Source organism: Passer domesticus, chromosome 5 (genome assembly GCF_036417665.1).
Source record: "Passer domesticus isolate bPasDom1 chromosome 5, bPasDom1.hap1, whole genome shotgun sequence".
In the NCBI taxonomy this organism is placed as follows: Eukaryota; Metazoa; Chordata; class Aves; order Passeriformes; family Passeridae; genus Passer; species Passer domesticus.
The window spans coordinates 8947175-8973433 of record NC_087478.1 but is presented as its reverse complement, the minus strand read 5'-3'; the positions used below and the strand labels follow the sequence as shown (position 1 = coordinate 8973433).

The 26259-nt window shown below is 34.8% G+C and overlaps 1 protein-coding gene across 4 annotated transcripts in view; it reads right to left on the bottom strand.

The window, feature by feature from the left end:
* The window catches only part of CACNA2D1 (calcium voltage-gated channel auxiliary subunit alpha2delta 1), a 359436-nt gene that overhangs the window by 42962 nt on the left and 290215 nt on the right, over positions 1-26259 (bottom strand). For all 4 annotated transcript variants that reach the window (XM_064421876.1, XM_064421879.1, XM_064421878.1 and 1 more), the window contains 6 exons: positions 13683-13761; positions 11556-11605; positions 9843-9932; positions 6329-6397; positions 4660-4734; positions 3305-3379 (listed from right to left, as the gene is read on the bottom strand). In XM_064421876.1, the coding sequence (XP_064277946.1) occupies positions 3305-3379; positions 4660-4734; positions 6329-6397; positions 9843-9932; positions 11556-11605; positions 13683-13761 (438 nt within the window). The remainder of the gene's footprint in view (positions 1-3304; positions 3380-4659; positions 4735-6328; positions 6398-9842; positions 9933-11555; positions 11606-13682; positions 13762-26259) is intronic.

The window sequence follows — 26259 nt, the reverse complement described above, 5'->3', positions numbered from 1 at the left end:
TTTTCCTAGTAAGCAGGGCAGAAGCTTTCTAATTATATTTCCAGGTCTATGCATTCTAATGCACTAATCACCTCCATCCAAAGTTACCTGTACATTGGGTCTCCTTTTTCTCAATTTAACTTTTGGTATGCCCACACCAATTTGCTGAAGTAATAAAAAAGCAGTAATTTATATTTTTGCACTATTAGTTAATAGTCTACTTATAGAATGGAACTGTTTTTTCAACATCTGTGCTGTCCAATGCATGTTTACTACTGCAAGCAGAGACTACTCCTCAACCTGATCATGAGTTCTGAGCTCTCTGCCCGAATTACACACAGTTTTAGGACAGGGAAACAAAAATCAGACATATGTTAATGTGAATAAAATTAACAGAGAGCTCTCCCTTCCACATACTCTGACAGAATAACATATACAATGAGAATAGCTCACTTTTTGTTTACTTTTATATTTCATCCTAAAATCCAGCTCCTCTTAAGTTTTGCAAATAACACTAAACAGTAAGACAGAATATTGGACCTCACTGAAGGCGTATGGAGTTTTAGGACTGTGATTAAATGGGTTTTGATCAGAACCATAACAAAAATGAAGAGAAGGATTTAAATCATTAGAAGAGATTGAGAAATAGAATTATTTACTGTTTTTGAAATGTAATTAAGATTAAGCTTGTTAATACATGCTTAATGGACTCACTTCAGTGACTGTTTGTTTGGTGGTGCATTCACCTGTTCTTTCCCATAACAGTGGGAAAAATATATCCATATATATGCAGACACACACAAAGAAAATTTGCAATAAAATATAAAATTAAGTACTATAAAATAGTAGCTAATTACACAAACATAAAAATAGTTTAAGCTGTTTGAAATGATATTAAGATACATATTAAAAAAGTTCTCGTTATGCTTTGGCATAATTTTCTTATATTTCAGCCAATAAGAACATGATGGGAAAGTTGTAAATTATTTTAATATGCTTTTGAATTTGTTATTTGTTGACTTTTCTCAGTTGTGCAAACAACTTTACAAACTTAAAGACAATTTCTCATAATATTGTGTTGAACCAGTTGTGATTTGAAGAAATAGATTTTCAGAAGGAAAGTGGAAGACATTCAAAAGAAGGAAGCATTGGAAGTGTAAGAAACCCTCACCTCTTCAAAGGCAAAGATGTAGTTATGTTTTATTTTACAACTATTGAAAAATTGCTGCCAAAAAGGGTTAAGACGTTGTTTGTTAATAAGTTAACAGCTACTTGAAAGTTCACTTAATATGACATATTAAAGAAAGTCCATGAATTCTAAATATATCTGTCTTTGTCGAGTACCTTAGTTTTAAATTGTAGTTCTTGTATCAGTCTGAATATCATGCACCACCCCACACAAACTGGGAGTGGAAAAGTCTAGTCTGTGTAACTGTTAATAACAACAATAACAATAATAATTCAAATGCTAAATGTTACATTTAGACATTGTTCTGCAACATAACAATTATTATTTATAAAACATCCTGCTTTAAACATAGTCTAAATCAAAGTTTTGAGCATTAAGGGAAAGTATCTCTGGACTTCTACATCCTTTTACGAGGAAAACTACATGACAATGTAGTTGTCATGAGGCAAAGAGAAACCATGACAATTAGTATCCTAATAATCCATCTCAGTTTGCCTAGATTTAGTTGAGATGAGTTGAGTTTTAAATAGAGGTTTTTATTCTTCAATGTTGTGAGCCAACAGTGCACGATAACAGCACATCTGAGATGAACAGAGTCCATATCCATCAGTTTCTCAAATGATTAGGTCTAAAACAAGGCTATTGCATTGCTTGTTTTTACATTACTCCTGTGAATGAAAATAGTTTAATTTGCATATAGGGAAAGATAAATAGGCCAATAGCCATAATCTAATTACTAATAACCTCTAATTAAGAAAAGATTGGGTCAGTAATGATGCAGATACTTGCTTCTGAAGAATTCATCAAGAAAAGTCATCAAATCAAAACTTCCACTTTTTAAGACATCAAAATCAAATGGAAATATCCAGAAACTGAAGTCCTGCCCAATTATGAAGACTATATAAAAACCTTCTTTTCCATGTTTTTCCTTTATATTTTTGAAGTGTCTTTTAAAATAAATCAAAAGGGATATCTCATTAATAGTTACAGTCAAGTTATTCTTTCTCTTCTTCAGAAGCACTTTTTTCTTTCTTGTGATACACACTTGGCAAAAGATTTTAAATGTATTAATTACTTCACCAGGAAATTAATTCAAATATTCACAAAGCTGACTTCTCCCAGATTAAGAATTAATCACTAAAATATGTAGATGAATTCGTAGTTTTTTCTTCTGTCTTTGACAATTAAAAAAGTTACTTTAACTTTGTCCTTTATATAATATAACCTTAAGAATTCACTGAAAAGTTCACTGAAAAAATGCAATTAAAATACGAAACTTTTCAAGAAGTCCACTAAACAGAAGATTGTTTCACATGGAGAAACCTTTCATTAAAACCAAGATCAAGGTTCTGATTTCAGAAAAAAAAATCATCCATTCATGTTGAAATTTCTCATCAATGTCAGGGAGGCAAGTTATTTAAGAAGATACAGACAATGTAGGATTCTCCACAAGGTAATGACTACAGCTAATGGATAAAGAGCCAAACTGAAATATTTGGTTTCTATTTTCCTGAAATTTGATGAAAGTTGTGTCCTAATCATATTTAGAAAAAAAGTATCATGTTTAAACATGAAAGATCTTTCTCAAGTTAAATTACTAAAAACCTAGTGTTCTGGGGAGGGGTGCTCAGCTAAATCCATCCCAACCCTGAGATCAGGTTTCAGCTCTGGTAAACAAAAAATAAGCAAATAAATAAATACAACAATTCAAATAAAATACATTGTTATTTCCTCTGATTTCTTTGGTTTTGCAAGTATGAAAATTTAAATCTTTTAAATGAGAAAGTATCCCCAAAAAAAGTGCACAAAAACTTAGTTTGCTTCAAGATTCTTCACAATGATTATACTGTTTTCACAATGATATTACAGCTACCACTAACTGTTTTTATATTAATACATATCTTAAAACACTTCACATGTATAAATATGCATTCAAAATATACATATTTTTATTTTATTAATAAAGAAATTCAATATAAGTCAAAGCTGGTGGATTTGGATGAAGCCATATATGCACCACAGATTTTCCTAACACCCACAAAACTGAGAATATTCACTATTGCTGTCTCGTACCATCTGATTTTTTCTGACAATGTCCCCTTTTTATAGAGAAGTAAATTAGAAGCTGTTTCATACCTTTGGTTGGAGATTTGGATGCAGTAGCACATACCCATTAGGATCAATTGCAAAATAGTATCCATTTGGACAAAGCTGAAAGAAAGAAATGAAGTTTAGCATTATATGGCTTTAAGTAATAAAGAAAGAGTAATTAATGGTTTTCAAGAAATGCTCACATTGTGGAAAACACACGCCTCAGGCATCATGAAGTATAAGATTACTAACACAGACAAGATAATTTCTTAATATTTACTCTTTTCGGATCATAAACTAGGAGAATGATTTAGGCTGATGAAACCTCTGAAGGTCAGCTGGTACAACCTCTCACTGAAAGCAAAAAATAAAGTCCAACTTCAAAGTTGGACTAGGTTTCAATTCTTTGAATACCTCCAGTGGTAAATCCACAACCTCTCTGGGCAGCTTGCTCTCCTTCTTCCTTAATTTCAGCTGGGATTTCCATTGTCACCCCTATGATGGCAGCCTCTTTTTGAGGCAGTGCTAAGGTCCGTTTTCTCCAGAATTCCCATTAATTAACCCTTAGGATCCTTCTTCAGCCCAGATGCATCTCTCTCAGCATTTTCCTGTGTACCAGGTACTGCAGACTCAACTTAATGGCTCTGCACTGGGCCTCAGAGTATTTATTATACTGAGGAGATCAATTTTGGACAGTGTACTGATGCAGATGTTTACTGCACAGCTGGTTTTTACTGCCAGGGCACACTGCTAACTTATGTGCTGTGTGTCCTCCACCATGGCTCCCAAGTCCTTTCCTGCCCTTTGAGGCAGCCTGTCCCAGCCTGAGCTGTGGTGTGGGATTATTCCATCCATTCTAAATGTAGCATTTTGCATCTGCCTTCAGTCAAATTTGTGATGTTCCTTTTCTTCCTCAGCTTTTGTTTTACACAGCACCAGTTATTTTCATAGAAATTCCACAGCTAGATGTCTACATAAATAAATCAGTCATGTCGAGTAGGGTACAAACAGACATCTATATCAAAGAAATTTTCTATAAAGAGAGGGCAAAATGGCAAAATTTATCAGGTGAAATCAGGATTGCATACTCTATATTAATAATCAAGCACTTAACTAAAGAGCAGTGCCTTAAGATACAGGAAGATAATTACTTGTAATACGTCCCCCAATGTAAAAGCTGACTTTTACACAGTGCACTCTGATGGACAAATCACACAGAAACACATATACAACTGGAGAGAAAACCATCAGAAAATGAACAATAGAAAAGAATATATGAAAAGAAGCCTGCTGGTATTTTGACTCGAATCCAGTCATTGCAGTATGACTTTTAAAATAACATGCACAGAAATCACACATTACACATACATCATGAGAAACCACCAATGCAAGCAGCTTACCGTAAATCGGGGCGTCAGTTTTTTAATGTCCTCCAAAGAGACGTCGACCCCCATTACTCCAAGAATCAGCTGATTCTGGTAAAATTCCAAAATGTTCGTATGTACATGACATATTTACAATGGAGAATAACTGCAACAGTCAGTAAATTTGTATTTTTGCCTTCATCTCTTTTTTTGACAGATATATTTGAGAAGTTGTCTAATTAGTTGTGTGTCAATTCCGAATATTTTAAATTATGTAAAAGGGATTCAAAAGAAAATTTAATAAATTTCGAATAGCATAGAGTATGAAAATTATTTCTGATGATAAATACTTTCCCAGATTAATACATAATATACGTAAGAATAAAACAGCTGAAAGCAAAAGTGATGCAATAATATTGCCAGGTATACAGATACTAAACTACCAGCACCAGCACCGAGGTACTTTTTTTTGCTAAGGTTGGGCAGTTCGTATGTGAGACCTCAAAACAATGAACTCTTTGGGCTATAGTATAAAGATGAATGAAAAATATTCCAACACAATAAAAATCCTCAGTGAGTAAAAGAATCATCAGTATTTAAAATCAGGGACTCAGGTACTACAGTTATTTTGCATATAATTTATTTTCCTACTACAGAAAAGGAGGGCAGTCATTTACATAGTGTGACCTGAATCCCTTCTGCATATGAAAAAAAATTGTCAAATTTGCCGGAGGAGGTATCTTGCAGCCTATAAATATATTCAGATAGAGATACAAATCAAGCAGATTTGAGTTCTCTTCTTGCTCCTGTGTACTAGATCACGTCTGTTTAGCTTCTCAGAAAGACATCCTTTGATAATCAGCAGTCTGTCACTTTGAACAAGACTCAGACAATTCCAGGCATTGTCTTGTAGATAAGATTAAGAAACATTTTTTTGTTTTATTGCTTTGTTTTTAAAAGGAAACTAGAAGAACTATTCTGAAAGTCAAATAAAGAAATGGCACTGATCCAAACCTCATTGATTCATTCTATGCAATACCTGAGAAACTGAATGAAATAATATTTTGTCTAAATTTCTATATATTTTGACCTGAATGGAGTACACCAAAAATACAATATTTTACCACACATTGTTCAAGCATATTCCAGATCTGTTTTTTTGTTTTGTGAAGAGGACACAGATTCCATGTCAGACAGTAATAGGAATGGGCAATTTTATTCATTCAACACTTAGAATTTAATCTAAATATAGTGCTCTTTTCCATTATCGTGACTAATTATATACTGATTTATATTCTCTACATCACTGCCTTTTAACCTGAAATGTTATAGCCTCAGAGATTTACTAGAAATTTATCTGGACATTATTTCTTAGAAAGGTCTAAATAATATCATCATCTACTTCCCATCACCATCTACTTCCTATCTATTGAGCACTTAATGCATTCCCACTGCAAATAAGGCACAGGGATAGATAGTGGAATGACACACCCTGAAACTCAGAATAACAAGAAGGGTAAAAGAACACTGCATTTTCTGTTCCCAAGAGGTTATCAGGTAAGCAAATATGACCCCTTTGTTTCTAATGTACAAAACAATTACACTAAAAAATACCCTATGGACATACACATACTTCAAGGCATTTAACATTAATTTTAATTTCTATAATGATGCTTTTTTATTTTTCTTTGAACAAAAAGCTTACGATTTTCCCATTTTGTTCCCTTGTTAGATTGAAGACAGGCAGCGTTCCTGTAATCACAAGGCCCAGCTCCTAAAAAATAACCAGTGAAGAAGGGAGAAAAAGACTTTTTAGTTAAAAAGCAAATGTTAAGCCATAATATATTAGAACAATGGAAGAATGTGTGTAAGCAATTACTTTCAGTTTTTGTAAAAACAATTACTTTCAATTTTGTAAAAAAGAGAAAATAGTAATACTTTACTGACCTGATGAATAGAAAGTTAAAATTATGATTTTTTTTGTCCACATATTAGTGGGATCAGTATATTATTTTTTAAAGAAAGATGTTGGTCAACAACTTAGGATAAAGAAGTTTCAAAAAACCTAAATGTTATGAAAACATATTTGCAACTACAGTATCCACTATGTGTAAAGCTATGGATAATAAAGGAAAGGAAAGGAAAGGAAAGGAAAGGAAAGGAAAGGAAAGGAAAGGAAAGGAAAGGAAAGGAAAGGAAAGGAAAGGAAAGGAAAGGAAAGGAAAGGAAAGGAAAGGAAAGGAAAGGAAAGGAAAGGAAAGGAAAGGAAAGGAAAGGAAAGGAAAGGAAAGGAAAGGAAAGGAAAGGAAAGGAAAGGAAAGGAAAGGAAAGGAAAGGAAAGGAAAGCTTAGAAATAGTAAATTTCCATTTGGAGTGATTGTGTTTGTTTTCCCAAATCACCTCTAGTGTGATGGAGCTCTCCTCTCCTTGAGATGGCTGAATTCCGGCTGGCCCATGGGAATTGGAAGCAGTGAATTAATTCTCTATTTTGCTTTGTTTGTGTGCACAGCTTTTGTTTTCCTATTAAACTTTGTCTCAAGTCACAAATTTCCCCTTTGATTGTTTCTCCAGTCCCACCAGTGGGGGAGTGAGTGAGGAGCTGCATTGGGCTTGGTTGATGGCTGGGGTAAGACCACAACAGGTATATAACACATACAGTGTTATATGTAAAAAAAAAAAAAAAAAAAAAAAAAAAAAAAAAAAAAAAAAAAAAAAAAAAATACAACAGGCAATTCCTCTACTTCTTCTATCATCACTACTTTTGAGTGGTGTGCAATAATGTCTATCATGGGCTTGGCAAAATCAAAGTCTGTTCTGGTACTGAGGAAACTGAGGCAAGGAATTTGCAATTATTTGGGAAGATATACGAAATCTGTTTTTCCTTTAGTAACCTTCACAAATCATACTGAAAATAGGATCCAGAACACCATATGTTCAGATAGTCAGGAAAGTTTTGTTTTCTATTCCAGACTGTCCATAGGGGGATTTCTACCTTTTTTTTTATCTGATTGTTTGAGTTTAATTTCAAACTTTTCCTCTTCATTTATGCTCACTCTCCTTCCATCTAGTTTATTGTGGAGTCATATCCCTTTTCTTCCTTTGTTTCATTTGGACAAAAAAAAAAAAAAGAAAAAAAAAGCTGGAACACTATATGAATCCATTCCAGTGTAATCTGTTCTCTATTTTCCCAGTCTAGTAGCACCTTTTTGAATTTTTGAATTTTAAACCATCCTTCATGAACTTTCATTTGTGTATCAAATGAAAGGTGATGAGGTAAGAGTAAAGTTACAAGCAAAGTGAAGTGGATTTTGTAGGAAAATAAGAGACATGGGGATGAATCAGTAGAGAAGATATTATTTAAAAGAAAAATTGAAAAGATACATAATGAAATAGGAGGGGGATGTATGAGGGATAACACAATCTCCCCCCCTACAAAGAAAAAAAGAAGGTAAAGCTAGAGAGGATAACAATTATGAATAAATTTTGCTTAACTGTTAAACCTAAAAGTATCTGAAAATTCTGGGATCATCTTGAAAATGAACCCAGAACAACACAGAAATAGAATCTGAAGGAACAGGGCTATGAAAGACATGTGAATAGCTACAAATACATCAAATTATTAAAAACAGTCTTGAAAGCCAGACTGAAATGAAAGTTCCTCTTCAGATTTTTATAACCTGAATTTATGCACTAATGTGGCCTCATGTAATGCACTTTGCATTACTTTAGTCTTAGCCAAAAACTAGCCACTGGATAGCAAGAACCAAATTATAGGAATGAGTCCTTTAAGCCACAAGCAAGAGAACTGTAAGCCCTACATGAGGGAATTCTTTTATGGAATTTAAGATAACAAACAACTGTGACAACTTAGACACCCTCCCTTGTACAAACAAGAATCAGGAAAAGGCTTAGAGGGGGTTAGATACACCTATGCCTTTATAGTCCCAACTGTGATGAAAAAGTCCACAAATTTGAACCTTTACTTCAGTACTTTACCTTGTTTTGTCCTACTTTATTTACATATAATTATGTGTATATATGTGTGTGTATGTACATAGACAAATATACGTATATATAATCATAAACACACATATGTAACACATGAAGGCAGAAAACCTTGATGAATGAACCCACTGAGTACATAAAGCAACACAAGAGATGCCTGCAGGTGTCACTTATTTTACTTGACTAAACAGATCTCTATTCCTAGTTACAAACTTATCTTTGGCTTTAACACAGGATATGTACAGAGCTTCTGTCATCACATCCTTTATGTTTCCAGTAAGTACCTCAAAAATAACAAACAAAACGTGGTGAAGGAACTTCTGGACATTGAAATTTCGATGAAAAACTAGTTCCTCTGTCATGCTCAGTTGTATTGACAGTATAAATTTTATGTTGATAAAAAAAAAAATTACAGAAATGCTGACTGACGGGAAGATGTGCATTTTGACATGACGTGAGACAACTGCGTGAGCTTGGATAAATACGTGAGTCCAAATGACCATTTTGCAGTAATTTTTGCCAGAAGTTGCTCATTCAGAGCAAGAGATTAGATATCTGCTAACAATACTTTTCCTCCTGTAGTTTCCTGAGCATGTGTGTTTTATAAGAACAAAGTGATAAATTCAGCAGTAAGAAAGCTTTTCATATCTATTTTTCTTTATATCTCCATTATTTACACTGTCTAATTAAAGGTTAAAGAAATCATTACCTTGAGCAAGCAAAGAATTACAACCACCAAAGTTCAAAATTTGTGCAAATACTTAGTAATACTGATAGATTTCATTATTCCTGGAATGTTCTTTGGAAGGGAAAAAAAAGAAAAAACTAAGAATTCTAAGAATTCCTCACCAGAAATGTAACAATTGACCTTTACTGCAGTAGGTACAACAATGGAAACCTACTTTTTTTTTTTTTTTTTTTTTTTTTTTTCCTAAAGCTGAGAACAGCAGTGGCCTACACTTCAAAGTCTGCAGAGAATAAACTGATTTTCTCTGTTAAATTTCAGGACACTTAAAAGGATACTAAGTGCAAGTAAGACCAGCACATTATAATAAGTCTCTTCCAAGAGGCTGTGGTATTGATGTGTATAGATGATAGAAACACAAGAACATCATGTTTTTAACTCTAAGAAATTGGATTATTGGGAAAGCAGACCCACACAGTTACTGGTTTTCTAAAATTCTTACTTTAATAGAGATAAATACAGATCATACCAGAGCATCCAGATAGACATTTGTCCATTGGACTTGTTTGGCTTGCTCTCCAGCTAAAACCATTGGTCTTCCCAAAACATCCAGATACTCCTGTTAAAAAGTGTAATGAACTCATCAGAAGGCAATTATTAGATCAAAGAGCACAAACAATATTAAAATAAACAATAATTAAATAGTAAAAATTCAAAATATCAGGGGAAGAAAGGAAATCAAAAGTCACCATTACTACAGGAGGAGCATTTATTTGCTTCTTAAAAATTGTACCACAAAACTCAGTCCTCAGTTTGCGGTTTGGACTGAAAAGGTAATTCTTGTATTTCATTCCCAGTCACACAGACCTTAAACACTCATAACCACCACTCTTTTTCTACAAAATGAGAATTGCAACTATTTCTTATTTAATTGCTAATGACATCAAGAAATTGCAAGCAGATTACAGAACCGTCAGTCCAGAAGAAAGAGTGGACAATGGAGGGTCAGTGGTGTAATATCTGGGTATGTTAAGCTCCTACAGCAACAATTTGCGTAACTTCTTTTGGAATAACAAAAATCAGAGCTATAAAACTTATTTTTCCTGCCTTCCTTCAGTTTTTGAGTATGGCTAAAGCTGGTGATCTTATGAAATGTCAGGTTTCTCGACTTATTTGGGAGTGGATGCCATCAACCTTTTTTCAGTCATCAACTTTTTCTACTTGTCTGATCTTATTAGGGATACATCTTGCCAGACACTGTCTGGAAGAGTTTAACAGAATCAAAGGGTTCTTATTCAAGCCAAAAAAGGATTCTTATTTTCTGCCAAAAAATGTCATGCCTGGCCTTGGAAGGACAAAGAACTGCTATGATATTTCTCTGCTGTTCTGGACATGTGAGTATCTGGACTTTCAGACAACTGAAAAGAGTAATTGTTCTTCTACACTTTCCATCTTCAGTTTGGATCCCATCATATAACCCTGGAGTCCTGTGCCTTTATTTATCTACATGCAAGTCTGCTAACATGTTCCTACATCCTTTTTGAAGGAAAGAAGTGCAGTCTCTTCCAAAAGGGTTGGATCCACCCAGGTACCTCTCCTATAAAGCAGGATTGTACTGTAGCACCCACATGAGTTCAGATGCTCTACCAGGGCTATCCCCTCAAATACATCTACAGACCCCTCCACCTGGTACAACCCCTTTGGATCATGCAGAAAGTATGGCAGAGGGTGAACTATGATTTCTTAGACACATTATAAAATATTACTGTTTTTATAGAACTTTATCATGAAATTGCTGTCGTGTCTCAGCATCAAAGTTTGAGGGACCATGTAAGGCCTGGAGGGAAGCTGAGCCAAAAGCACAGTCCTTGTGCAGAGGCCTGCAGGGTCCAGAGCACTTCAGACACTCCATGGTGTGCCCATGGTCAGCCTGCTTTGGAGGAGGTGAACGTGACCAGTGCTGGGAGCAGCACACAAGCTGCTCTGGGCCAGCTGGCCAGGGTAACAGGGATAACGTTTTAAATTGGTTCTCTGCAACCACTTAAAAGAAAAAGCAGAACATTTTAAGAGAACAATCTCTTAAATGCAGAAGAAAGCCTTAATTTTTTTCTCTTTTCTAAAGGCAGTGAATCTTAAAATTCACTTGATTTTATCATAGGTGAAGAGTGAACATATCCAAGAACATATGTTTATCTACTTTCCGCATGCCAAAACTGCATCTGGATTTGACCAACTCACTTACCTGGGTGTTTATTCTTATGGCTCCAATAGATGGGATTTCATAATAATAACCTAAAATTTGAAACAGAAATAATGCCATTTTACCATAATAAATTGCTGCACTCTTAATCTTGAAGAATTTAATTTAGCTTATAATTTCTAGTCTAAATTCTATTAGAATTATTGTTTATGAATGAAATACTTTTTAGTAGATGCCACCACAATGCATGGCCATATCATGGGTCACCACGTCGTTCAGACCAAGGTAGTCACTCTTAAGTAATGACAGTTATAATTTGTCACTTTTGGCTGTTTTGTTTAAGGCTGTATCATATACTGAGTTTGTACTCATGAAATCCCACTTACTATGATGTGCAAGTATATTTAATGTTTCTTTTAATATGCTGCAACCTAATTATATACTGAATGCATATACAAATGTAAAAATACCTATGGTCTGCCGCAAGAGTGAATTCATAGTATAAAAATATAAGGCAGTCTCTGGAATGAAAAAAAGCTAATGGGTATTTCTCCTACACTGAGAATGTACATCAGAAATGTCTTCATTTAGCACTGATTTTATTGCTCATTTGTTTGAATTAAAAATATTTAAAATACTGTCTGTGTAATAAGACTGAAGACGGGCACTGAGATCCATCTTCAGTCCAAGAAAATTTTAAGTCAGATTGCAAGGAAGAGGCAGAGAATTAGAGAGGCAAAAGTATTGACATTAGTAATTTCCTTTGCTGTATGCAAAATCTTTTAATTTAGGAAAAATAAAATAAAACTGCTTCTTTGATGTGCAAGCAAATAATCACAGGAATTTTGGACAGAAGATTATGATGATTTTCCTTCAACAATAAGATGACATAGGTGGTTATGCTTTAAACCAGCTGGTCCTCATTTGTTTTAAAACAATGGAGGTCACACGCACACAGTATTTTGAGATACAAAGATGCTGGTCAAAAAAAAACTCTGTTCAAAACACAAATGTCAAATTTCTCTTGTTATCTGACAATGCAATCTGCTCTTCATGGAGTTGTAGTATCTTCTGAATGACTTGTCAGCATGCTGAGGGTTTCAGCAGGTTATGACACATATGTATGCTATCCATCCAGGCTATGGATTCTTCTAGGTTTTTTTGGGGGGGGGTTTTTTCCCATATCTATGCCTTTCTTTTATATTTGCTTTATGTTACTCATCTGTCTGAGCATATCTTTATCTCTTCCCTGGCAGTCCTAATTTTTGAGATTCTTTGTAATTCAGCTCACCTCTCACCTCCTACTTCTCACCAATTTGAAAAATAGTTTTACATTTTCAGTCAGGCCTGGAAATTGCTCTATTTAAAACATAAGCAAATGTTTGATAAATTATGTTTTCAACTTATCTCTATTCTTTTCTATTATTTCTTTTCTATTTTCTGCTATATGTCTCTATCTTATGCCTTGTTGTACAGTTATATTATACGATATTTGAGACTCAAATTTCTCACACTCAAAATATTTCTGAATACATTTTTAATGCAAAAATTTAATGTAGAAAACATTTTACTTCCTTACTTTCACCTTATTCACATTTTCTTTTTGTCTTACATAAAGAAAACAAAATAAAAATAGAAAATACAAGAAGCTCTCAGAAACTAGGAAATCACAGCAAGAATAATTTTGATAATTTTATTTAAAAAGGGAAAAAATTTGAAGTATCTTATCCCTTGTAAGTTTTGGAGAAAAACAGAAAGAAATGTAATGAGCCAACTAACCAAACAAAAATCCCTTTGTCCAGACCACTTAATTTAAACCAGCTTTGCCTAATTTCTTATCTGTCATCAGTTCCAACTTTACATAGATGGCTATTACAACAAATATTCTCAAAACTGAACCATAATGGCTCATTATTATAAAAACTACTGTGGTAGTTTTTATACAATATGAAGTTTTATATAAAGCAGTAATGAGATAAATATACCAGTTTCTCATTTACATGTGATTTTTTTCATGTATATATTATGCAATAAATTAACTTTGGAAATTCTGATAACAAATACAATAAACTTAAAAAGCCAAGCTGAAAAATCTGCCATTTTTAGGGAACATAGATATCACCTACCCAAAGCTCTAGTAAAGATCAGTTTAAAAGAAAAACACAGTACCTTTATTTTCACAGGCCATCCACTGTATGGGTCCTTTGTCATAATTATGTTGGCCAACAGAAAACGTGAACACACGTACCTGCGCAAGTCAAAAACCAATGCATATAACAACTGTGTATCATTTATTAGTTGTGACCCTCAAGTCAATGATACCTGTATTTTTCATAAATTTGAATAGAAAAAGAACACTCTGAATTCTCTAGTTTTTGTAACCATTATAGATATGAGAGATGTAAAAAATAGATTATTTTATTTTGTGTATTACTATTGTTTCTTCCATGATGTAGAATCAAGAAGAATGCTCTTTTACACAGCCTTCGTACTTTAGAAGTCTTACATTGGTGATTGTTCATGAAGAAGTTCAATTTTTAAGTTCCTTATTCTAGGGCAGTAATTATAATTATTCAGGTTTTGTTTAATTAGTTGAAAAAACCATAATATTAGATGCTTACCAATGGCTTAAAAAGAATATATGTGTGGCAGTAGAATTCAAAGCAATGCAAAACAGGTCTTTAGGTCTTTATTTAAAATATTCAGATAGTACACAAAATAATTTCTCATTTTGCTCAGACTCGGTCTTCTTTATGTAAAACCACTAAATTAGTTCAACAGACTTCAACTTCCTTAAAATGGGTAAGCTTCTGATTTTTCACCTTAAGCTCTTGATATTCATTGTGGGGTTTTTCAGCATAATTCTATATTTTTTTACATAATGCTATTCTAATCTATCTCAGCAACTCTAAGGAGTTATGGCTTCACAAAAATTCACCAAAATCTCTCTGAGTTTTGGACTGAAAACAGACTTTTCAGCTGAAATAGTTTTCCTTGCAATTTTCTGATTTGAATAGAAAAATTTAAACCCAAAACTTAGTATTGCTTTAAAATTATTAAAAAAATCTTCAGACACACAGAAAAATTAAAAATACTATTTTTCAGCTTCTAGCTAAATATTTTGCTCTAAATTTGAGTTCTTCTGTTAAAAGCTGGGAAAATTGTTTTCCCAACAGTTTTAATAAACTGCTCACTATACTTGTGTCCCTCTGTTCAAGGGTCAGACACCTTTTCCATTTCAGGCATCTCTTTCTTTACGAATCTTTAACTTTACCACTTCAATATACAAATCATGGATCACAATATGAAATCAGAATGAAAATTCCTTTCTATGGATTGGATGCTTCGAATTAAAATACACTACAAATAATTTGCATGCAGGCTGTGAGCAAGTAATAAGGTAATGTTTTTGTTAAATAATGCACTCTAAATTTGCAGAGACTCCTTGTAAACAACTGATCATTGCTAAGTTCGTTAGTGACTATTTATAAAAATTTTCACCACATTATTTAGCATGCTCAATTAGTACCCAAAACTTCACTTCCAAAAAAAAAAAAAAAAAAAGAGAATGTGACATAATCAGAACTCAAGTATTAACTAAGAGCTGTAGAAATGGATTCACATCATCCATCAGCAAGTAGCAAATGGTGAAACTTTATTAATGTTGACCCCTATATGCAAGAAGGGAAAACAAAGCTTTGGGCTGGATGCCATTTTTAATTAACAATATGTTCTGATTTCCTTTATCCATACAACCTCTTTGTTTCTGCAATTAAAAGGAGAATTAAAGCAACTGATTTAAGTGCTTGTTTTATAGTTTAAGACTACTCCATATAGGGTCATTCCCCACTAATAAGTCAGGCCAACTACATTTCTGGTTACACAGACAGGGATAGGAATGACTATGCCTGCTATGCCTGCATGATGGTAATTTTTTTCCTCATAGTTCATATAGATAAAGACAGATGAAAAATACCTTCTATTACCCTGAAAATATCAGAATTTATAATGTAAAAATGACTTTACATGGCACGTTTACATCTCATTTATTAATAATGTACCACATTTCCCATCCCCCTTTTATTCTTGACATCTTTTAAAAAATGACAGCTATAATTAATCTAATAGATCTTCCACTTAATTAGCATCTATTTTTTTCTTATCTGAATATCACCATGTTATTTTATACTGGCACCTCTCAGCTCACAAGGTCCCTGCCTACTATATTCCTGTTCTTTTTGAATTCACACTGCTCCCAGTTCATTGTCCACTAAACACTTGATTCAGAATAGATTCTTCTCAAAAACTATGGAAAAACCCCACTGATGGTCACTAATTAGATACTTGAGAGACCTGATGTTTCTTTTGGATTAAAAGCCACCAAGTCATGTGGGTTCTCTTGTGTGTGCAGAAAACATATGAGTCAATTAGACTGGACTGTCTAGCATTTGATCTCAAATGTAAAAATGAAACACTGAATTGGATTCAAGTTGCGAAATGCTGTGTAATTTAGGGAAAAACAGCAGTGTGTTAAATCTGCAACAAATCTATAAAGAATTTAGAATTTAAATTATTGACAACAAGCAGGAGACAATATATCTGATTTACTGTTCCTTGGATAATTAACAGAGATAAAGAACTGCAATGAAAATTGGAGATTTTAATTGTTACTTGGTTTGGCAAGAGGGTGGGATATTCAAAAGAGTATTCTTTTTCCTATTGCCTCATCTGGAATTGAGTAGGATGACAGACCAGCTGGAAAAATGAGTCAGCAAGTCAAATTAAACAAGCCTATTTTAACAAAAAAAAACCCAAAAAACCCAAAAAAATCCCCCAAAAAAACCACTCTGCTAAATTTTCTGTGACAGGACCCAGAGTCAGCCAAAGTACTGAGATGTACTTTTCTATATGTTCTCCTTATAGACATCTCTCCAAATAAGACAATAGGCTATTGAATTTAAAAAAAAAAGAAGAAAAAGAAAAACAAAGCAACAACAAAAAAACCCCCAAACATTTAGTTACTTTTAATAGGGAATTTATGACTAAAACCACTTTAGGCAACTAGATCAGGCACAATGGGTATAAGCACCTCTCCCTTTGCCTGTCCTTTAAGCTTGGTTTCAACCAAGTGGGTTTCTGAGTTGAAGCAAACTGCCAAGTAGTCTTTGTTCCCCAGAAGTTGTTTTCCTCCACCACTGAGGCCTGGTTATTGCTTCTCTCTATCTCTCTTCTGCCTCTTGGATTCTGTGTAAACTGCAGTTCCTGGGTGGTTTTGCCATGACATTTCCTCTCCACCACCCTCACTAGGGATGGACATTTGTGCTCCCCAGCCCATTTCCTAGAGAAAGGGCAACCTTGGCTCAAGGCAGATCTGTTTATTCTCTTCATAAAGAAACATAATTTCCAAAGCAGTAAAATTAATGGAAAAATAAGATAAACAAATAGGAGCTGTCATGCTTTCTGATTTGCAATGCAGCTATTCAAAGTAAAGCTCTTCTAGAAAACTTCAACCCCTAGAATAGAGAAGAACTAGAGATGTGCACCAGCCTGCCCTGCCAGCCCATCCAGGCACTGTCTTGAAATTGTTCTGAAATATAAAAGTCCTAACTTTAGCAAAGGACTTTAAAACTAATTCTCTGCATTTTCCTCACTGAGACTAACCTTAGGGAGAAAAAAAAAATTGTTATAATAATTTACAGTATATAGCACAGGACTATACTAATTAGCAATAAAACTGAGTGGCACAGGCTGCCCAGTGAGGTTGTAAATGTGCCTCTTTGGAGGTTTTAAACACCACACTGGATATGGCCCTGAGCAACCTGGCCTGATCTTAGACCTGATATTGAACTAGAGACCTCTGCAAGGCACTTGCAATCCAGGTCATCCTAGGAACCTATGAAGGGCAGCAAAGGAATGCAAAAATTCAACTCCTAAACAGAACAAGTGATACATAGAAAAGAATTCTACAAAAACAGAGGGAGAAGAACTTTACTGAAGAAAATATAATTGTATCATTATAGAATTAATTTTCTATTTATTTGTTTCTTTCTCATGGAGTAAGATCATAAGTACCAAGGTGAGTGAAAAAGATTTTGCCTGCTACACATTTTTTTGGGACAATGGCACTCAAGAGAGTTGTGGTGAAGACAATAATGAAGGGGTATCTATGAAAAGGCTGCTTCCCCTACAGATGTAATTTGCTTTTTATGTATTTTACTTCTTCATTTTACTGTTGGAATAAAATTAAGAAAGATTAAATTAGATGCTTCCTTTGGGTATATCATGTTATGAGTATTATACAAAATTAAGGCTTGACTGAAATTAATTCCAAGGGGTAATTAAACACAATGCACTTGCTGTTTAGGCTACTGCCTATATGTGTAGACAACCTAGAATCCTTGAATCACTGAATGTTTTCATTGGAAGAGAAATTAAAGATCATCTCATTCTAACTCCCCTGTTAGGCCTAAAAGCACTGCACCCACTCTGCATGCCCTTTAGTGTGGAAGAAATGCACATTTTTGAGAGATAAATGATTTGACTTGAATTCTGTGCTACTGGAATGAGAGGGCTCTCAATAACAATTTTTGTGCAGCTCTTTGCTTCTCTGTTTATGAAAAGATTAATTGACATTTGGAGATATATATGTCTACTTTACCAGATACCAAGAGAGCTACACAATTAATTCATTTAGTTGGATGCAGGCAAGATGAATTCTGTCACTTTATGCCTAGCATGTAAAGAGTGGATCTTTCTGTACCACTACATAAACAAACTGACTATGATCAAAAACTGAGCTCATCAAACCATTCAGCTTTGGTTTTCATGATGACAGTAAGATTTCAGAACATTTTACTCTGGCCTTTATAGCTGCAGGTAAAGATTCACAGACAAATTTTTTTTACTATACAACAAGAAAAGCTGTGCTAAAGGGGAATAAATAATTCAGTAATTCCAGAATGACCCAGGAAATTATCTTTCCCAGTAATGGGTTTACAGATTATTGGAGATGAGGAAAACTCGATTGCAGTTTATATTTAATAGTTACACTTCTGAAATAAAAGGACAACATAAGAAGCCTATCATTCTGAATAAAATCATAAAACTGCTCTTCTATTTTCTGTTATGCATTCTGTCTTCTAAATCCCTTGTAAGTATAGCTTGTAAATCACTTAGTCATTTTTGTGTTTTATGCTGTAGGCCAGGGAGATGTTATGTAGTTTTCAAGCTGCCCCAGCTAAAACTGTGGATGCATTTTTTTCCTTACATTTTTATATCTGTGGGCAGAAATTTGAAGATGATTTTGGATTCTGCTGTGAGTTAACTGAGAACAGAAGACATTTATAACCGATTTGAACTGAGAACAGATCTTCAGAGGACAATCTGAAAACACAATACACTAACTAGGAAACCACCTAGGATTAGCCAATAGGCTACACCAAATAGAGAGTCACCTAAATTCTGGCTAATAAACTGTCATGCTGAACTTCTCAGTTCAGGACATCCAGGGACACAATCCTGAACCATTTAGGTTAGAGCTGTAAATGTAAAGCTTTTTTTCTTTCCTTTCTTAGAAGACAAAGGAAGTTCTGAGTTTAACAGCAGGGACAAGACTCACAACCATGTGCTAAAGGACGGTTTTAGGATCCCTTAAGGCACCTTTTATGCATTACATAAAATGGAACAGAACCCATTTTCTTTCTCAGGCCATGAGGTCAAGTGGCACAGTATGGTTCACATCTCTATAGCTACAACACGGTGTCATCCTCCCTCCCTGCCTGGCCCCCATCTCAGGTCATCTCACTGTAGAATTTTTTGGGAATAAGCCCTAGCTTATGCTATCACTGAACTGAGCATTGATATGGCTAAAAGAACTTACTGCCACAGGGCAGGAACAATTCTGTTGGGTCTGCTAACAACTGCAGTTTTGGATAACTGGACATTTCTGCAGCCTGCACCTTGGCCCTGGATTGTTTATTAGTATGGACAGAGATGTCTGGTTCACTCCTGCAAGTAAGGCTGGTTTTCTCATGACAGAGCCCTAAGCCCCAGGTCTTCAAAATTACTGGACAGTGGTGCCACTAAACTTATACAAGAGAGTTCAGTACTTGCAAAAAAGAGTCAGATGGGTTCATGATTCTCAGTTTGAACACATTCATAACTTCCCCAGCTTTGAGTGCCAGGCTCTAGAAAGTTCAGAAATTGGAGGTCCAGGCTTTTGTATGCAACTGTCAGGCTGCTGATGCATTTTGCCATTAATAGCAGTTGGGAAAAAGAAACAGAGATGACCTAAGCAGCAGGGTATGACACCTAGTCAGGTGCCAAAGTTTTGAAGTTTGAAAGGTCTAGAACTCAGAAAGTGGAATTAACAATTTAATGTCAAATTAGGAAATAAAAATAATGGTATCATACACCAGCAGATATGTATGAAGTTATATTTTTGATATTTATGACTAAACTAAGATCTTTCCTTTGCTATGGGTACTCTCCAACAATATGTGCAGACATGGCTGGTAACTGGGAAGAAAAACCCACATGAGAAACAATGAGAAGAAGAATTTAGCTCTCAAATATCTAAATGCAAAGATAATTGCAGGCTGGACATCTTTGAATTTATAGACATAAAGTATTATAAGTTCATAGGATTTGAAAATCCATTTGACACTACTCGAGTGTTTCCCTAAGTGACCCTCTATACCCTGATTCAGAAAGGCCTATAACTATGCAAGTGTCCCCTTGAAACCCAAGGAGAAATCTTTTAACTGAGGCATGTATTTAAAGAAAAATAGAGAAGGTCCTTGGAAATACTATTTTAGACATTCATCCACAACAAATGATTTCTTCCAAACTTTCCATGTGTATTTGCAGTCTTCCCTATCATTAATATCTTTCACTCACTACAATTAAACCTCAAACTTTAAACTGCAATGCTAGCTTATTAATTCATAGTCTAATTATAGTCTGTGTAATTATAGCCTAATAACAAAAAGAAATAATGACACTCTAAAAATCAGCTCACATTACAATCTAATGCTAACCCTCCTTTTATCTTAAAATAAAAATTACACTTATTGCATATCAGGAGATTATTGGAGAATCTCACTTTCTTTGGATATATTTGGATATATATCAGCATATATCTATACTGATAATATGGTCTCTGAACCATTTAATGGTGTTAATATATTGAGAAAATAGGATCAGGAACACTGATGCACGGTGCAGTTGTAAGCAATTATTCTAGGAAAGGAATTAAAAACTGAGAATTATACCTGAACATGTAACACACATATACAGTGAAAGGTGCATATTAATGGAAGTTGTGATTGCCATGAATCCATGAAATATGTTTTGCTAAATGCACAGTGTTTCAAAAATGACAAAAGGGGGCTTTTTTGGTTGTTTTATTTTTTCCCCCAGCTTGTTTCATTCCCTCACAAAGAAAACATATCTATGTGAAAATGGGGATATTTTCTACTGCAGACTATTGGTCAAAACACCACTGTAGTTATACTGAAAAATTTCAGAACTAACGTTCTCACAGAACTAAAAACAACATACTAATTCAGTCAAACGGTTCTACAACTTCTTAGTGCCACCTTGTGGAACCAGAGCACCTCATTCCTTACTCACAGGAGGGCTGCCGTGTGGTGCCCCTTCCGCTGCTGCCACACAGCTGCAATAATGAAACTGGAAATTCCCTGCTGACACCTGCTAATCTACCCCTGCTAAACTGATCCTAATTAGATAGAACGGACCACTGATTATGTGATTCTTAAATCTTTACCTTGTTTAGACATAATCTTTGATGGGCCTCAAGTATCACAGGAGTACAAGCACAGTTTCATGTGCTCACAGTAACTCAATGTTGGACTATTACATAAGGATGAGGAGACAGTGTTCTCTGTACTGCACAGTCTCCTCAAGTAAAATGAAGTTTTTGATCTCAACATTTTCTGGGTGTGGGTATAAATCAGCTCTGTTTTATTAGCTTTGTGTAACATATTGCTTAAAAACAGCAATAAGAAAGAGAAAGGCTGTACTCCCAAAACCACCAGCAGGACTTCACATTGATGTGCTTGAATTTTATGTTTGAGAGTCTACTTGCCTATGTCAACCGTGCCAAAAAGTGGGCTTTGGTCCACTCCCCAGCCTTTAGAGCAGCTCTGTCAGCAGAGCCCACATGCACACACAGAAATCAAAGCATTGCTCCTTCCCTCTTGCTGTTTCTTTGCTGCCACAGGAGCACAGGTGCAGTCCCTGCACTTTGTCTGGGACTGTGCCAGCTGGCACAGGCCAAAAACCTCCCAGATTTAACCCACTTAAACCTGTAAATCATTGAATAATTGTGGCTGTAGATTTAGCTCAAGGGCTGAGGACATGTGGGCACATTCCTTCTCCCAGGATTTGCACCAGAAGTGTTGTCTTCACCACCCCACTCCAACTCAGAAATCCGTGTAAAGCACTCAGGTGCATCAAGTGATTTTATAGCTCCTCATCTTGCCTCCCAGACTTCAGATAAAGAACATATTGGCATCTTTTTAACAATTCATCTGTTGAATGATTTACTTTGACTACCCATGTTCTATGTACTCTGTGTACTATTTGCTTCTTTGGGGAAATTTTCCCTGTTGAAATGAAAAACAATTAAATTCCTCCTTTCCCTAAGCAGCTTCTCCCTGACACTCATCATTAAGCGTTCTCTGAAGAAAGAAGGTTTTTTTTCTGAGAATTCCTTGTAAATTTGGTGGTCCATATCAGGAACCAGACAAGGGAGTTGACAAAGTAATTCCCACTGTACTCTGGATTACAAGAATTTTAGGCATTTCTTTGATAGTCAAAACAACATTTGGAGGCAGCTGAGCAGCTGGAAAGGACTGGATTAATTAGAGAGATATTTACGGTTCATATTGTGACACTAAGCCCTCTTTTCTTTTTTTTTTTTTTTTTCATTGTCCTTGTAAATCCCAGGGAAGAAGTATTACAAATATCATCCAAGTATTTAAAGGAATATTTCAATATGCCATTTCAAATACTAATTTTAATCACGTAGTCTGCCTTTTTCCTTCCCACGCAAATAGTCTTGTATATTTTCTTCCTCAATTTTTTGCTCCCATTTACTCCATTTCTTGTAAAACATAGAAAAGTGACTGAATCTCCACGGCTGCAAATGCCAAACAGTTGTACTAGAGGAGAGAAAAGAGTAGGTGGGAAAAGGAAGGACTCTCAGAAACTCTTACTTCCAGCAGAGTCCATTTACAAGAAGTTTCCCTCTCTGGAATTATCAATTACACAAATGTCATGTCTACTTTTATAATTGGCTGATGCTCAAAGGAACATGAAAATTCTAGTTTAGACATAATCTTTCATGGGCCTGAAGTATCACAGGAGTACAAGCACAGTTTCATATGCTCACAGTAACTTAATGCTGGACTATTACATAATGACGAGGAGACAGTGTCCTCTGCACTGCACAGTCTGATCAAGTAAAATGAAGTTTTTGATCTCAACATTTTCTACAATGAGGTTTTAATCTCAATATTTTCATTTTTAGAATGAAAATTCTAAACAAAAATGATTCAGTGAGCTTTAGAAAGGGTGTGCCACCCAGACAGGTGAGGTCATTGTGTCCATGCTCACATACTCTTTCTTGAAGGCTCACCTGGGAACAGAATGGTATCTTAGAAGAGGAAGATTATGGGATGAAAATGCTGCAACTTTTCCTTTTCTAGGTGGGAAAAAACCTAACAGCTACTGTACACTGATGGAAACAGCAGTGCCAGCTAGGGCTGAGCTGAGGGCAGCCTGACCTTGCCTGTGCTTGCAGGTTGGTGCCATTACTGACACAATCAGGCGGTGAGGATGCTGCCTGTCAGCAGCTGGCAAGTGCCCGAGCAGGACTGAGAGAGAGAGAGAGAGAGGCCTCTGTGCACTCATGGAATAGAGAATGTCCTTCACAACTGATGATTAATTCAAGCAGTTCATGCCCACTCGCTGTACTCCTTGCCAAGCTGCACCTGAAATCTCAGGACTGTCTATGAGAAGAATTGAATATGTACAGACAGCTGCCACCTATCCCGTGGGCTGTTAGGGAAAAACATAAATTTAATCATGACACTGTTCACTCATATGCTGAGTGATATGCCTTTCCATTTCTTTTCTAATCAGCTAAATAAATTAAATTTTCAGAAAGAAAACACAAGTGATTTTCCCCTGCAATCCACAGGTGAAACAACCTTGAGGGGTGGGGTGTCTACAGCCTTGGTGTGTTGAACAGTTTGTACCACAATGTTCTTAGCAAATTTAGATCTAAATTTTGTATTCCTAATGGTTGAAAGAGAAGAGCAGAGAAAATGTACTGTAATAAATCGTACTTTATGTGACAAGGTGTAAGCCATTTCTCAGTCTATAATATGATAAAAATGAATTTTAATGATTTTTGACAAAGTATTTTTTTAAAGGAATAAGGAAAAAGGTCTTCAGGCCTAATTATGAATATGCTTCTTACAAAGAAATTTATTACAGACAAAACATTGCCTTAGAGGGTTTGTCTTTGTTTTTTGTTTTCAAATGAAACTGCATCCACAAACTAAGTTTGCAGCTAAAAGCATTGAGCTTATTTTTTCTCCTGTCTACACATATGATTGAGAGTACAGTATTGTCAGATTGCATTATACAGTTAAAAATGATGGCTTAAAAGTTGATTTACAAATAAACTAAATTCTTTCCTATAAAATAATCTGTATAAATACATTCAGAATTGTTTAAAAAAAAAACCAAACCAGAAAACATTTTCAGCTGGGACTCCAGGTTCTGTGATTGTTATGATTTAGATGTTTTTGTTTGCACATGACTTAGAATGAGATTATGAAGGACAGAATTCCCATTTAAGCCTCAATAAACACTGAATAGATTACTTTGAATTTGATACAAGGCTAACATGCATTTGAGTGAAACTGAAATTACTGAATTCAAACAGAAGTTGAATATAGAAACAGAGGAATGGAGATACATAATAGGATAAGAATTCAAAGACTACATGTGGGAACTGATTCTCTTCTGAAAAAAAAAAAAATTGGGGTTCTTTTTTCCCTCTATTTTTTGGGCTCTATTTTTTAAGCCTACAAAAATGTTTGTGAAAACCTCAAAATAATTCAAAGCTTGTACTTCCCTAACCATGCAAGTACAAGATTGCAAAGTCAGTTTATTGTTCTTCTATTATAGACAACCCCTCCTTACAACATCTGCATCAATCTTTAATACTCTCCACTGAAGTTGCACAAGGTTTCTACTTGCCTGGGTGAAATGTACAGTTCACCTACTTCACTTGCACTCTAGCTTCCCATTTCACATCCCTTTCCTCTGTTATGCTTCTCACATCGATAAGCACACACTTCTTGGTATCCAAATGGATTGGGACTTCATTTTTTGAAATTTTTATTTCCTTAAACTGTCAACTATTTAGGCTGCTGCATGCATTCAGCTTCTGCCACCTTCTGCTTGTTTCAGCTGTTCCCTTATTCTCTTGCCCCCTAAAGAGATTCCTCTTCTGTACTTTCCCTCTTGGAGCCCAGCTACAAACTCTTCTTTCTGTCCACTTTTTCCACCTGTGCATTGGCAAACTCTTCCATCTACTAACAGACAAATCCTCAACACCCACCTATGAGATGGCCTAAGCAGCATTTAGAAATGAAGATTTCTATCAAGTTTCAGAGTCACTAAATAATAGTTAATTATTTTTAAAATATTGTTCAGTTGTGCCATCTTAGGTATATTGGGTATTCTATTAAGTGGACAACTTCTGCAGTTTCTTCCCAGAAATTTGCATTTCTTTAACCAATGTTGTAAAGTCAGCTGTTGGAAAACTCTAGACCCATTGATCATACAAATGTCAGAATCGTGTCAGAATGGCAATTTTACATGAAAGCATCTCTAAATCCTCATAATCATATTCATATTTTTTTCTTCCATATTTTTGGCTTCTCTATTAGCAGAAAACAATTCTTATAAATTTTCTTCACTTTTAGCATTTTTAAATGAAGGGGAAACGTGGGCCTCTCTTAAGTGGCCCTAACAGTAAAACAACTTAAAACTTCTCTCTCAGTTCTCTGTAACTGACTCATCACAGTCAGTTTTTACTTATTCCACTTCCCCTAATAAACACCAGACACATAGAAAAATTATTTATAACTGCAAATATATAAGGTTATGCAGACAAAACTTATAATGTGAAACATAATTACTGAATATCTTTTAGCAGATTAGGAAAATTGCTTATTCTAGAAGATGCCAAGAACAGTTAATTTATATTTGAATTTTAAGGCAGAATTATCTGTAAATCTAGGAGAAAGAAAATACTTTGAGTGAAAGATCAAGAATTTGTTTTTATTACAAGGAAAGAAAAGTTTCTTAGCAGTAAAAAAAGGATAAGAGACCAGCTCCAACAAACACAGAGAAATAGCTAGCTGAATAAGTAATGTAGGAAGATAATCTAAAGAATGAAGAATTAAAAGAAAAATGGCAATCCAGGAAGAAGAAGAAAGAAGAAGAACTGTTACAAGAAGAAAAAGTTTAATGCAATGTAGGATTAAAAAAGATTTGGAAAGATACTGAGACTGAAGATGTACTGTTAAAAAAAAACCCCGAAAAGGATACAACCAAAAACCCCCAAAAACCTATGGAAAAATGATTCAGAATAAAGCAAAAATCAAATATGGTTTAATAATATAACACAGTTCCAAAATGG